Here is a 14,569-nt window from a genome sequence, read left to right as displayed (position 1 = left end):
GTAGTGTTAGTTAACCAATATGGTACTCTTGCTGGGTATGCGTGGGATGTAGAGTGGGCTTCTAAAGGCGGAAATCAACCTCTTATCAAGGTATGGTGTGTAGTATGAGTAGTGTTAGTTAACCAATATGGTACTTGTGCTGGGTATGCGTGGGATGTAGAGTGGGCTTCTAAAGGTGGAAATCAACCTCTTATCAAGGTATGGTGTGTAGTATGAGTAGTGTTAGTTAACCAATATGGTACTTGTGCTGGGTATGCGTGGGATGTAGAGTGGGCTTCTAAAGGCGGAAATCAACCTCTTATCAAGGTATAGTGTGTAGTATGAGTAGTGTTAGTTAACCAATATGGTACTTGTGCTGGGTATGCGTGGGATGTAGAGTGGGCTTCTAAAGGCGGAAATCAACCTCTTATCAAGGTATGGTGTGTAGTATGAGTAGTGTTAGTTAACCAATATGGCACTTGTGCTGGGTATGCGTGGGATGTAGAGTGGGCGTCTAAAGGTGGAAATCAACCTCTTATCAAGGTATGGTGTGTAGTATGAGTAGTGTTAGTTAACCAATATGGCACTTGTGCTGGGTATGCGTGGGATGTAGAGTGGGCTTCTAAAGGTGGAAATCAACCTCTTATCAAGGTATGGTGTGTAGTATGAGTAGTGTTAGTTAACCAATATGGTACTTGTGCTGGGTATGCATGGGATGTAGAGTGGGCTTCTAAAGGTGGAAATCAACCTCTTATCAAGGTATGGTGTGTAGTATGAGTAGTGTTAGTTAACCAATATGGTACTTGTGCTGGGTATGTGTGGGATGTAGAGTGGGCTTCTAAAGGTGGAAATCAACCTCTTATCAAGGTATGGTGTGTAGTATGAGTAGTGTTAGTTAACCAATATGGTACTTGTGCGGGGTATGCGTGGGATGTAGAGTGGGCTTCTAAAGGCGGAAATCAACCTCTTATGAAGGTATGGTGCGTAGTATGAGTAGTGTTAGTTAACCAATATGGTACTTGTGCTGGGTATGCGTGGGATGTAGAGTGGGCTTCTAAAGGTGGAAATCAACCTCTTATCAAGGTATGGTGTGTAGTATGAGTAGTGTTAGTTAACCAATATGGTACTTGTGCTGGATATGCGTGGGATGTAGAGTGGGCTTCTAAAGGTGGAAATCAACCTCTTATCAAGGTATGGTGTGTAGTACGAGTAGTGTTAGTTAACCAATATGGTACTTGTGCTGGGTATGCGTGGGATGTAGAGTGGGCTTCTAAAGGTGGAAATCAACCTCTTATCAAGGTATGGTGTGTAGTATGAGTAGTGTTAGTTAACCAATATGGTACTTGTGCTGGGTATGTGTGGGATGTAGAGTGGGCTTCTAAAGATGGAAATCAACCTCTTATCAAGGTATGGTGTGTAGTATGAGTAGTGTTAGTTAACCAATATGGTACTTGTGCTGGATATGCGTGGGATGTAGAGTGGGCTTCTAAAGGTGGAAATCAACCTCTTATCAAGGTATGGTGTGTAGTATGAGTAGTGTTAGTTAACCAATATGGTACTTGTGCTGGGTATGCATGGGATGTAGAGTGGGCTTCTAAAGGTGGAAATCAACCTCTTATCAAGGTATGGTGTGTAGTATGAGTAGTGTTAGTTAACCAATATGGTACTTGTGCTGGGTATGCATGGGATGTAGAGTGGGCTTCTAAAGGTGGAAATCAACCTCTTATGAAGGTATGGTGTGTAGTATCAGTAGTGTTAGTTAACCAATATGGTACTTGTGCTGGGTATGTGTGGGATGTAGAGTTGGCTTCTAAAGGTGGAAATCAACCTCTTATGAAGGTATGGTGTGTAGTATTAGTAGTGTTAGTTAACCAATATGGTACTTGTGCTGGGTATGCGTGGGATGTAGAGTGGGCTTCTAAAGGTGGAAATCAACCTCTTATGAAGGTATGGTGTGTAGTATTAGTAGTGTTAGTTAACCAATATGGTACTTGTGCTGGGTATGCATGGGATGTAGAGTTGGCTTCTAAAGGTGGAAATCAACCTCTTATGAAGGTATGGTGTGTAGTATCAGTAGTGTTAGTTAACCAATATGGTACTTGTGCTGGGTATGCGTGGGATGTAGAGTGGGCTTCTAAAGGTGGAAATCAACCTCTTATGAAGGTATAGTGTGTTAATGTGATTTTTAAAATTCTTCTGTGGTGTGTACTGTGCGTCAAATGCAGAAGTGATAAACAAACATCGGCTGATCAATGGTCAATACAACGAGACGGTTGACCTGGTCGTGACGTGTAGAAGTTGAAGCGACCTCACATCTTGATCACCAGCGCATATCAGGACCATGAAAGAATTAAAAAAATGATTTATTATGAGTAATATCATGATATCACATACCATTTCTCTTGTGTGCCAGCTTTATTTGTCTCAATATTTGAGTGCAAACACTTCCAGGTCATGCTACCCTCTAACCTACAACAAGAGTAACTTAACAGTAACATTAAGTCCCATTCAGTGATCCCAGCGAAAGAGTAAAAAAGTTAAAATTCTTTATAAATTGCTGAAAAGTGAAGGATAAGTCATTCAAATTGTCATTTGGTATTTTTAACAGCAGTATTGACGAAGTTGAAACCCCATCCAAGTACATGTAGCTAATTTATATGCTGTCAGTATATAAATTCAGTACAGATTCATGTAAATGCCTTATTTTGTCTTAATACACAGCTTTAGGCTGAATAGCATGCTATGCATGTTAGCACCTCTATGACAATGACAAAGGTACCAAAATCTGAATTTTGATAATTTTTATGATCATACAGAATGAACATCACTGAATGGGCCTTTAAAACAATAGTAATTTCATCAAAATAGAGAAAAATTTAATAAAACTATTTGTTTACACGTTTGACCCTAACTTGACGTAAAACACAAATTACAATTAATATTACCCTTTCTGGATGCAAAATTATAATCTTTGGATTATCTTTTTTAAAACCATCCATGAATGATCCTAGCATTTGTCTGCAGGTCTAAGGACTCTCCAGACTAATTATTTTGTTTTGCCAAATATCCCAGGAAGGAGCTTCCCGATTTACCCCCTTTTTTCTCGCTGTGGCGGCCTTCCTGAAAATGTTCCATGTAGTTTTATGCACAATGTGCATGACTTATGTCACTTCCTCTTCCACTGCAGGAGAATTTGTTCATTTTGCTGTCTGCTTGTATTTCAGCTTTAAAAACTGTATTCATATCGTTGATTTCTTGAAACAGGTGAATGAAGCAGGTTTAGTGGGTCTTGATGTGTCTGCATCAGTGATAGAGATCACAGAAGGCCGCCTTTTCCAAGGACCTATACCTGGGGAATATCTGCGCACACCTCATCTGGTTTCACAGGTCAGTTTGGCTATTCCAGATGAAATCCATATACAGGGCTTTGTGTTCCCTTTGTGACCTTTCATAAGATCTCACACCACCAAATCAGAGTCCTATAGAGATATGTGCTGAATTTACCTTAAGAAAACATCATTTTTTCTTCACAGGAGTGACTCAGTTGTAAGCGACAGCTATGATGGTTGAAATCAGCCCTTGCCTGATCCCTCTGGCTGGGAAAAAATATTATGTTAACCGTCATTATTTTTTACGACTGGCCCTCGAAGTCTACAATGTCTGGGAACCATGCCAGTGTTTCTGTAAAGAAAAGGCTGCTTTAAAATCATTAAAAGTTATTCGATCTCTCCCATCTGTGGTACACTTGCAGGAATTAATATTACTAATCATGACCAATCCAAATTTGGCTAACATTATGCAAATTTCTGCTCATTTTAATGCTTAAATTGAGAATGCATGGGTTTTTCTGAGAAGCAAAATTAAGGGCGCACAACCATATAACTCTTATTTGGTGGTGTGAAATCATAAGTGCCTAACAAAGCTTTGATGCATCAGATTACTGCTCATACTCCTGTTATGATTGTTGAATGATTGAATTAGCCAATCAAGACCCTACTTCCATGTTTAATATGCATTGCTTGTTCACCATGGGCAAGAGAGTTCTTCTCTATCACTAGTCTAAAATAAGGACATAACAATTTTTACTGATTTGATTTCAGGTTGAGGTCATGGTGAATTCCATTCCTTCCATATGTGCTGGTTATTGTACCTTCTCCTATGATTTAGAGTCTACGCCACATGTCACCTCCGTCAGCCCAATATCAGGTGCGTATTTTTATATACTATAAATTAACCTGTGTACTCAGTGAGAATGGTGATTGAGAATTGAAATTGTGGACTGAAATTCAAACCAAGACGCTGTCACACATCATGCTTGCTGTCTAATTTTACTGGCAATTTCTAAAGTGAAAAGTGATGGTTATGAACAAGGATAATGACAGCATCAGTTATTTTAGGGTATTCACACATCTAAACATTTTGCTTTGGGCCTCTGAATATTCCTCGATTCCAAAGCAAAATGTTTAGATATTTTGCAATACCTCAAAACAGCGCAGTCATTAACCTCCAAGTCACTAGCATGCATAAAATTGCTATCATTTGGATTCAATTCAACTAGAATACAATACAAATCATAGTTGCTATAGCAACAACTGAATCAGCAGTAGTATTTGCACAATAGTTTCCAGCATTTGATCACCAGAGATTGTTTCTCCAATGCTGTGACTGCCAGTATTATCAAGGTTTAACTAAGATCTGTTAAAATCTTTTGTGCCCAAGGATCTCAATACCATGGAACAGTGATAACTATCAGTGGCAGTGGCTTCAGTGATGTCTTGCATGAGAATGTCGTAACAATAGGTGGCGCTGTTTGTGAAGTCGTTGGTGCAGCAGACTCTATTATTGAGTGCGCTGTGGGACAGGGACCTATGGGGGAATACCCTGTACTCATCAGTGTTAATGGAAAAGGTCTAGCATCATATCCTGATGGTAAGTGGATGTGGTTGGTGCAGTAGACTCTATTATTGAGTGCGCTGTGGGACAGGGACCTATGGGGGGAATACCCTGTACTCATCAGTGCTAATGGAAAAGATCTAGCATCATATCCTGATGGTAAGTGGATGTCGTTGGTGCAGCAGACTCTATTATTGAGTGCGCTGTGGGACAGGGACCTATGGGGGAATACCTGTACTCATCAGTGCTAATGGAAAAGATCTAGCATCATATCCTGATGGTAAGTGGATGTCGTTGGTGCAGCAGACTCTATTATTGAGTGTGCTGTGGGACAGGGACCTATGGGGGAATACCCTGTACTCATCAGTGTTAATGGAAAAGGTCTAGCATCATATCCTGATGGTAAGTGGATGTCATTGGTGCATTAGACTCTATTATTGAGTGTGCTGTGGGACAGGGACCTATGGGGGAATACCCTGTACTCATCAGTGTTAATGGAAAAGGTCTAGCATCATATCCTGATGGTAAGTGGATGTCATTGGTGCAGTAGACTCTATTATTGAGTGCGCTGTGGGACAGGGACCTATGGGGGAATACCCTGTACTCATCAGTGCTAATGGAAAAGGTCTAGCATCATATCCTGATGGTAAGTGGATCTCGTTGGTGCAGCAGACTCTATTATTGAGTGTGCTGTGGGGCAGGGGCCTATGGGGGAATACCCTGTACTCATCAGTGTTAATGGAAAAGGTCTAGCATCATATCCTGATGGTAAGTGGATGTCGTTGGTGCAGCAGACTCTATTATTGAGTGTGCTGTGGGACAGGGACCTATGGGGGAATACCCTGTACTCATCAGTGTTAATGGAAAAGGTCTGGCATCATATCCTGATGGTAAGTGGATGTCGTTGGTGCAGCAGACTCTATTATTGAGTGTGCTGTGGGACAGGGACCTATGGGGGAATACCCTGTACTCATCAGTGTTAATGGACAAGGTCTAGCATCATATCCTGATGGTAAGTGGATGTCGTTGGTGCAGCAGACTCTATTATTGAGTGTGCTGTGGGACAGGGACCTATGGGGGAATACCCTGTACTCATCAGTGTTAATGGACAAGGTCTAGCATCATATCCTGATGGTAAGTGGATGTCGTTGGTGCAGCAGACTCTATTATTGAGTGCGCTGTGGGACAGGGACGTATGGGGGAATCCCCTGTACTCATCAGTGTTAATGGAAAAGGTCTAGCATCATATCCTGATGGTAAGTGGATGTCGTTGGTGCAGCAGACTCTATTATTGAGTGTGCTGTGGGGCAGGGGCCTATGGGGGAATACCCTGTACTCATCAGTGTTAATGGAAAAGGTCTGGCATCATATCCTGATGGTAAGTGGATGTCATTGGTGCAGCAGACTCTATTATTGAGTGTGCTGTGGGACAGGGACCTATGGGGGAATACCTTGTACTCATCAGTGTTAATGGAAAAGGTCTAGCATCATATCCTGATGATAAGTGGATGTCATTGGTGCAGCAGACTCTATGATTGAGTGCGCTGTGGGACAGGGACCTATGGGGGAATACCTTGTACTCATCAGTGTTAATGGAAAAGGTCTAGCATCATATCCTGATTGTAAGTGGATGTCGTTGGTGCAGCAGACTCTATTATTGAGTGTGCTGTGGGACAGGGACCTATGGGGGAATACCCTGTACTCATCAGTGTTAATGGAAAAGGTCTAGCATCATATCCTGATGGTAAGTGGATGTCGTTGGTGCAGCAGACTCTATTATTGAGTGTGCTGTGGGACAGGGACCTATGGGGGAATACCCTGTACTCATCAGTGTTAATGGAAAAGGTCTAGCATCATATCCTGATGGTAAGTGGATGTCGTTAGTGCAGCAGACTCTATTATTGAGTGCGCTGTGGGACAGGGACCTATGGGGGAATACCCTGTACTCATCCATGTTAATGGAAAAGGTCTAGCATTGTATCAGGATGGTAAGTGTATGAACGTTGTAATAATTACATGATATTGAATATATTTGTATGTGATGAAAGAATATAATTTATTTCATGAGTTAGAAAAATATTGCATGATTAGAAGACAAGTGCAATATTTTTATATCAAGTGCAATATATTCTATCACATAAAAATAAGCCATTCGATATCATTATTATTATTTTATGTCAAACTAACTTGATAAAAATAAATCAAATTTGACTGGTTTGAACTAACTTGGTGCAAGCGTAAAGTCACTCAGTGCATCATCTGCGCATATAATTTTTAAAAAATAATGTTGGCATCCGAGCAGTTCGAAGAAACTATGCGATACACAGATTTATTGTACAACTCCACTCGGGGGACTGATTATGTTGTATGCATTCCCATATTGCGTTGCATCAGAGGTCTATGGAATTGTTGTGATACATGTGTTAAATATTTTGGTATTTCCAGGCAGAACTTAAACAACCAATGTCTATTCCATTTACCCAATGATAATGATCAATTCTATGTAACATCCAACAAAATCTCCTCTATTTTTTCAGGTGATGTGATGTTTTCCTATGAATCTGAGATTATAGACGTTGAGCCACCAGAAGGTAGTGCAGTAGGTAAGATAAAAGTTTGATATACATTGTTATAAATATCTCAAAAAAAGTAACTAACCCCCCTTAAATAATGGCCATTATTCAAAAAGGGGCTATTGTATTATAAATCTGTAAAATGTGTTGGAAGCAGAATTTATTTCTGCGTATTTTGACACCTCATTTGATACGATAGCCCAGAAAACAATAAAATACTGGTCACTTTAATGTAGTGAGGTCCAGATTTGAAAGTTGCACTTACATACAAATTTTTACAATACAAAAACACTCAGATATCATTACACAGATTTCTTTCCATTTCACTGAATACAAAATCAATACAATTTACTGCAACTTTAAAATCTTGGGTTACATTGATTTAAATGCATGCTGTGACGTCAATATTTAGTCAATTGCTGCAAATGAGGTGTCAAAATGTGCAGAAATAAATTCTGTTTCCAACGCATTTTACAGATTTGTAATACAATCACCCGAATAATGGTCATTATTTAAGGGGTTAGTTACTTTTTTTGAGATGTTTAGTTTCTTTATATTGGTTTTTTTCTAGGTAGGTAAGCACTGAGGTTGTCACAAGCTACTTGCTATAAATATAAGACCTAGCACAACAGATCTCCTGTGTCCTAGCACAAGACGTTATGTGTAGGATTATGATTTAGGTATAGGTTAGGGTAAAGTTTAGGGTTAGTGTAAGGATAAGGGTGTATAACAAAGGTATTGGGTTTTCGGAATAATGACCTGTAACCAATATGAAGTTCATATCAGAGTGTGACAATACAATTTGTCAGTATTCTCTTAAGGAAAGAAAAAAAGCAAGGTACACCAACTTGATGTGGGGAAACAAGTAAAATGCAGACTAGACAGTACGCAGGGGGACAAAAACAGCAAATGTAGGCATAAGAAGTAGGCAAAGTTTGATAGCCCAAAATTACCAGTTCCAAGGCCCACAGACGAGTGCTGAACCTACAAAAACAACAAGGATCAATGGTAAGACAAAACTGCACTAGAACAAGTGATGAATATCACTGTGCATATAAACAGACATGCTAAACCAAACATCCAGAGTAGGCATAAAAACAGGCAAAGTTAGATGGCCAAAAATGGCCAATTCCAGAGCCCACAAAAGTGTCAGGAAAACAGTACACTGGAAGTGATGAAAATCACTGTGTACATAGCAGTCAAACAACACCAAAACAGACAAAAAACAACAACCGATGTTTCGAGCAGATAAACCTCTCTTCAGGCAAACAACAAGAACTACATGCTGTAGTTTAAAAACAAATTCAAGTCAAAAATTGAAGTAGCAAACAAAGACAGCAAACTCAGAGCAAAATAAGATGTGTCTTCTCTCTGTGTCTTCTCTCAGCAAATTCACTAGTATTCTCTTGTTTCTTTATCTAGGTGGTACACAGTTAACCATATCAGGCCATGGCTTCCCATGTATTACTGATGAGGATAATAACTCAGAAGAAGTATCTGTCACTGTTGGAACCAAATCATGCAGAGTGTTGTCAATGTGCTATGATGAGATCATCTGTAAAATTACCATGGAATCAGTATGTATTATAACAGAAATTATGAACACAGTATTAATAATGTATCAGAAGCTAGTACTATGTGATTGGATAGTCAATGAAAGCATAGTAATCATGATTTTAAAAAACAAACAGATTGAGGTGTTGAGAGGTTAGACCTCAAATTTCTGTTCAACCTACTCAAAGTCATTCAAGAATAAGTTGTAAGGTGCTTGACCAGATTGGTAGCCTCATCCCTGTGAAATGTAGGCATGGAATATGTTTCGTTTAGTGGTATGAACAAAAGCATGGTAGTTTTGTACTGTCCTACTGCCTACTAGGATACCGTAAAAACTTGATAGTTAGCATATGTGCTTACTATCGAGTGCTTTTGAAAACATGAAATTGTACCAAAGTCTGGTGCTTTACCAACTGAGCTAATGGGATTAAGACACAAATTTGCAGGTTTACATGATCGTATGTAACTATGTGTATTGATGATTTGCTCAAAACCCTTTACACTTTTGTGGATGGGGCTTTTTATGTTTGCATATTTTAAAAGTGATTGATAGTAAGCACATATAGCTAACTATATTATCCAAATCACAGGATCAATTTAACTTGGAATAGAATGTTTAAGTGATGGGCCTCAATGTGAAGTAGGAAACACAATGTATTGCAGACCACAATTTGGTCACGCACCTTTAAGGCTGACATTTTTAATGTTTTATTATTTTCAGAATCCCAGCCGTCGTCGTAAGCGTGCTACCACAGTTGATGTCAAAGTTACCACAAAGAAGGCTGACATTGTTAAATCCAATGCCTTCACATATGATGAGAGTTTGACAGCAACTGTCAGCAGTATTAGTCCAACTACTAGTAGTGTATTGGGTAAGTGGGTTGAGCAACATCAGAAAATACTATACAATAAGGCATTCATCTACATGTATGGTGCAAGAAATTGTGGTTTCAAACTCAGGTGGTGGTTAGTGCACCCTCATGTAAAAATTGAGTTAGCTTGAAGTTCCCTGGACAAGAAATTTACTGCTAATTGTCTCGTTGTAACCTGTACAAAACTCGGGAGCTGATCATGGCTGCAAAGGTCAATTGTGAAATTGTTATAAGTTATGTGTGATCTACCCAACGAGTATAGAATCAAAAAAATTTACGCCCTCTTTAATCTGCCATTTTGGTTGCTCATGGATGGCAAAAAGTTTACCTCTGGCATTTTTTGGCAAGAGCCCAAAATCGACCAATAATTTGCGTATTTAAGCTTGAGCATTAAAAAGGTTAGTGAATTCAGCGCTTAGCACGCATTGGCACAACACATTACATGTAGAACGTTGACAACAAAGCAATTTGAATCATATAGTAAACTAAATCAGGAAGTACATTATTTGCCCTCCATAAGTGACACACAAACATATCAGAGTCTACACTCTTTGGTTCAGTGTTGAATTTGAGCAGTTAACATTGCAAATTTATTAACATTCTTTAATTGTCCAATTTTAGGGGGAAGTCAGCTTACAATAACTGTTGATGGCTTCACTGGGAGTGGAGCAGTGGTCGCCATTGGTGATGTAGACATCCATGTAATTTCTCAATCTACAACTGAAATTATATGCAACCTACCTGGACACGAACCAGGCACTTTTGATGTAGAAGTGACCATTGGTAACCAGGGCTATGCTGATATAAGGTAAGTCACATCCCAGATTATCACAGGAAAGTACTTGTAGGGACCTGGGTATGAACCAGGCACCTATGATATAGAGATGACCATTGATAACCAGGGCTATGCTGATATTAGGTAAGTCACATCCCAGATTATCACAGGAAAGTACTTGTAGGGACCTGGGTATGAACCAGGCACCTATGATATAGAGGTGACCATTGGTGACCAGGGATATGCTGATATTAGGTAAGTCACATCCCAGATTATCACAGTAAAGTACTTGTAGCAACCTGGGTATGAACCAGACACCTATGATGTTGAGGTGACCATTGGTAACCAGGAATACGCTGATATTAGGTAAGTCACATCCCAGATAAACACAGGAAAGAACTTGTAGCTACCTGGGTATGAACCAGACACCTCTGATATACAGGTGACCATTGGTAACCAGGGCTACGCTGATTTTAGGTAAGTCGCATCCCAGGTAATCACAGGAAAGTACTTGTAGCTACCTGGGTATGAACCAGACACCTCTGATATACAGGTGACCATTGGTAACCAGGGCTACGCTGATTTTAGGTAAGTTGCATCCCAGGTAATCACAGGAAAGTACTTGTAGCTACCTGGGTATGAACCAGACACCTGTGATATACAGGTGACCGTTGGTAACCAGGGCTACGCTGATATTAGGTAAGTCACGTCCCAGATAATCACAGGACAGTACTTGTAGCTACCTGGACATGAACCAGGCACCTATGATGTAGAGGTGACCGTTGGTAACCAGGGCTACGCTGATATTAGGTTAGTCACATCCTAGATAATCACAGGACAGTACTTGTAGCTACCTGGACATGAACCAGGCACCTATGATGTAGAGGTGACCATTGGTAACCAGGGCTACACTGATATGAAGGAAGTCACATCCCAGTTAATCACAGGACAGTACAGGACAATTTTTGTTAATGCAAGCATTGATAAGGTTCTAACTTATGCCCATGTAATTTTTTTGTATTTCTTGTTACAGTACTGTGACCCAATTCCAATACATCCTCCAAGTGTCCAACATTAACCCAGATATAGGCTCACTAGCTGGAGGTAGTCATGTGACTCTGACAGGACAAGGGTTTGGAACGTCTCTGCTACAAACCACTATCTCATTTGGTGGAGTGAATTGTGAGGTGGAATCAGTGACTGATACAGAGATGAAATGTATGCCAAGGCCACAAGCTAATGTTGCATCTGTAGATAACCAGGGAAAACATGAGGGTAGGTCAAAAATTAGTGTACCCATGATCCACCAATTATTTTACACAGAGTATAACAACCCATTTTTCTGGAGCATTTTACTTTAAAAGATTACTTTAAAAATGAATATCAATCTCAGAAGACTTTTGAGCAGAATGTGGTTACAGGTTGTGAAGTTGTGAAGTCTGTTTGTGTCCTCCAATTCTTTTCATGACTACAAAAGATTGAAATGCACTTTTCATATAAGCCTTCATTAGGATTAGCTTGGACATTTTATTATTTACCCTGGTGTGACCAATCAATACATTGGCACTGTTCTTCCTTGGTTCCCTTCTTCAGGATGACACATTAGAAGTTATGCATCTAATTTGGCACCATAGCTACCATTTTCAGTCTGCAAGCGGAAGCCTTACTTTTAAAGGTGAACCTCATTGAAAATAAAGTTATATATCAATGGAAAGCTTAGGATGCCAGGAAGCAGAAAAGAATATTTTTTATTTGCCTAACGCACCAGGATAGACATTATCTCCATGCAAAGATTGGATATTGGCACCCCCTAAAATACAAAACGTAAATCGCTCAAATTGGGCGCTTTTCGATGATGACGCCAGCACGGGACACACAGTTACTTCGGGTTTGATTGTAAACACAATGTCCATGCATTACTGTGGGATGCATCTGGCCAATGCACTAACTCAGTCATTGTCAACTTACTTTACATGAAAAATATCTTCAATAAAATAAGAATAACATGAAGGAAACATCATGATCAAATCAAGAATGAAGTTCCTGAATAAAGTGTGTGGATTAAAAATGGGAAAAGTGCTGGCGGGTGATTTGGGATAGGCCAAGCCATCCACGATATGCAGGGAATATTACAGTAAAAGCACGAAGAGCGTAAAATTGCAGAAGAACCGGAATGAAAACAGATTGCAAAAATAACTGCTAGTGCTACCAGTTCAGATCGTCACACCAAGTTGAGATGAACTTATCACAATGAGAAAATGAAGGAATAGAATAAAGTACATGTAACGGGATTTTTAATTATTTCTTAACTTTACAACCGGTCATGTATGATAGGTGAACTCAGTAGATACATACGGGCGGGGTGAACTCAGTACAGTGACTGACTATGACTGAGTCTCAGTCGCCGAAAGTGTTCCGTGATTCTGCGACTGTACGTACTGTACTTGCAGACAAAATGACCGATTTGATATTCACATTCTGATATTTCCAACTTATTGCTACTTCATCAGCAAAATTTATTCCTGTAAATGTTCCAAATATAAGGGAATGATTGATCAAATCTGCTGAAACACGGCGCAAACTTGTGCTGCCGGAGAGACGGCGAGTCGCTGTGTTTGCCCACCTTGATCGGGCGTGGCTGCCTGTAATTTCTTCAGCATAAAAGCAGCAATTTACGATCGTGTTCGGTAATCCATAAAACATGAATGTTTCACTTTTTCAGTACACTGATTGTAGTATCATTAAAAGAATCGTGACACAAGTGGCAATATTTTAATTTTATTCAGATTTCAGAATTCCATCAAATAACGGTCTACTAAGCCTAAATTGTATTTATTTTATAATAAAGTATCTGTTTCTTTCAATCGTGATTGTGTGGAAAGAATGTACCGGAGAATGTATTACCATAATGCGCTAAATATGAAAACCTTTATGGGCTGGATTTGATGAAATCGGCGGGTTTTTTTATTAATTTTTTAATTACTACAAGACGATATTTTAAAAAATCAGATATTTTAAAATGAATCAAGAATAGGGAATGTCACAAACAAGTTATTTAATTTGTTATTCGATCATGTTTATTCAGTCCATGACATGAACGGTATACGGTAGCAGAATCATTTGCGCATGGAATTGATCCCAGCGCTTAAATTCAAACTCAATTACCCAGTTATACCCAGCCAGTTATGACTGATTTTGTCAAAATTTACGGAACATTTTCGTGTTGACAATAATTCTATTATTTCTTAATATATAGAAGGAATCAGCAACTTGAAGATTCTTCTCATTTCAAGCTTTATTGTGAAAATCAGACTTGCCGGGCAGCTTGCAAAGTACAGGAAGCAAGTCTTGTTTACATGTTTCCGAGTAGGATCACGTGATCAAGAACCCTGAGCTTACGCCACGAGCATTCTCAAGGTCAAAGACGATTGATTTGGGTGCTTTTGGGCACCTTAAAAAGACAAAAATTCATTCATTTTTTAATTTTTCAGCTTTATTGGCCATCAAAAAATCGGAAAAAATATTTTTAATATCCTGATATCATAAGCTTTCCATTGATATATAACTTTATTTTCAATGAGGTTCACCTTTAACAGCTCTTTTTAAAGCCATTATGTCTTCAGTATGTATTGTAAAGTATACTTGCAGATCAGCATGCAAAGGACAGCAATCCTGGATACTCTAATTACAAGGAGTATTAAATATTAAATAAAAAAAGTTAAACATAAACAGTATACTACATGGGTTATATGAGTTGATAGTCAAAAGGGTCATTAGTCCAAAATCCAAATAACTTAGTTATTACCCTAATCCTTACCCTAAACCTAGTCTGAAGGGTCATTAGTTCAAAAACCTGATAACTTGATGAGTCGATAGTCCAAAGGGTCATTAGTCTAAAGACCCAATAACTTAGTTATTAACCC

At 39.2% G+C, this 14,569-nt stretch overlaps 2 protein-coding genes across 2 annotated transcripts in view; both read left to right on the top strand.

Annotated features, from left to right (window-relative positions):
* Positions 1–19: 19 nt before the first annotated feature.
* On the top strand, positions 20–10,002 carry LOC140150284 (fibrocystin-L-like). The gene is made up of 10 exons (XM_072172290.1): positions 20–35; positions 329–414; positions 3,244–3,366; positions 4,080–4,185; positions 4,699–4,908; positions 5,890–6,006; positions 6,622–6,738; positions 7,410–7,475; positions 8,868–9,022; positions 9,721–10,002. The coding sequence occupies exons 1-10, from the start codon at positions 20–22 to the stop codon at positions 10,000–10,002; spliced, it is 1,278 nt and encodes a 425-aa protein (XP_072028391.1).
* Positions 10,003–10,497: 495 nt separating this feature from the next.
* LOC140150283 (fibrocystin-L-like) overlaps positions 10,498–14,569 on the top strand; it is a 74,853-nt gene continuing 70,781 nt past the window's right edge. Inside the window, 2 exon segments of the mRNA XM_072172289.1 lie at positions 10,498–10,679; positions 11,680–11,921. Coding sequence (XP_072028390.1) covers positions 11,858–11,921 — 64 coding nt within the window. The 5' untranslated portion in view covers positions 10,498–10,679; positions 11,680–11,857.

Source organism: Amphiura filiformis, chromosome 4 (genome assembly GCF_039555335.1).
Source record: "Amphiura filiformis chromosome 4, Afil_fr2py, whole genome shotgun sequence".
Classification (NCBI taxonomy): domain Eukaryota; kingdom Metazoa; phylum Echinodermata; class Ophiuroidea; order Amphilepidida; family Amphiuridae; genus Amphiura; species Amphiura filiformis.
Note: the sequence above shows the minus strand (reverse complement) of the source record. Positions and strands in the feature narration are given on the sequence as shown.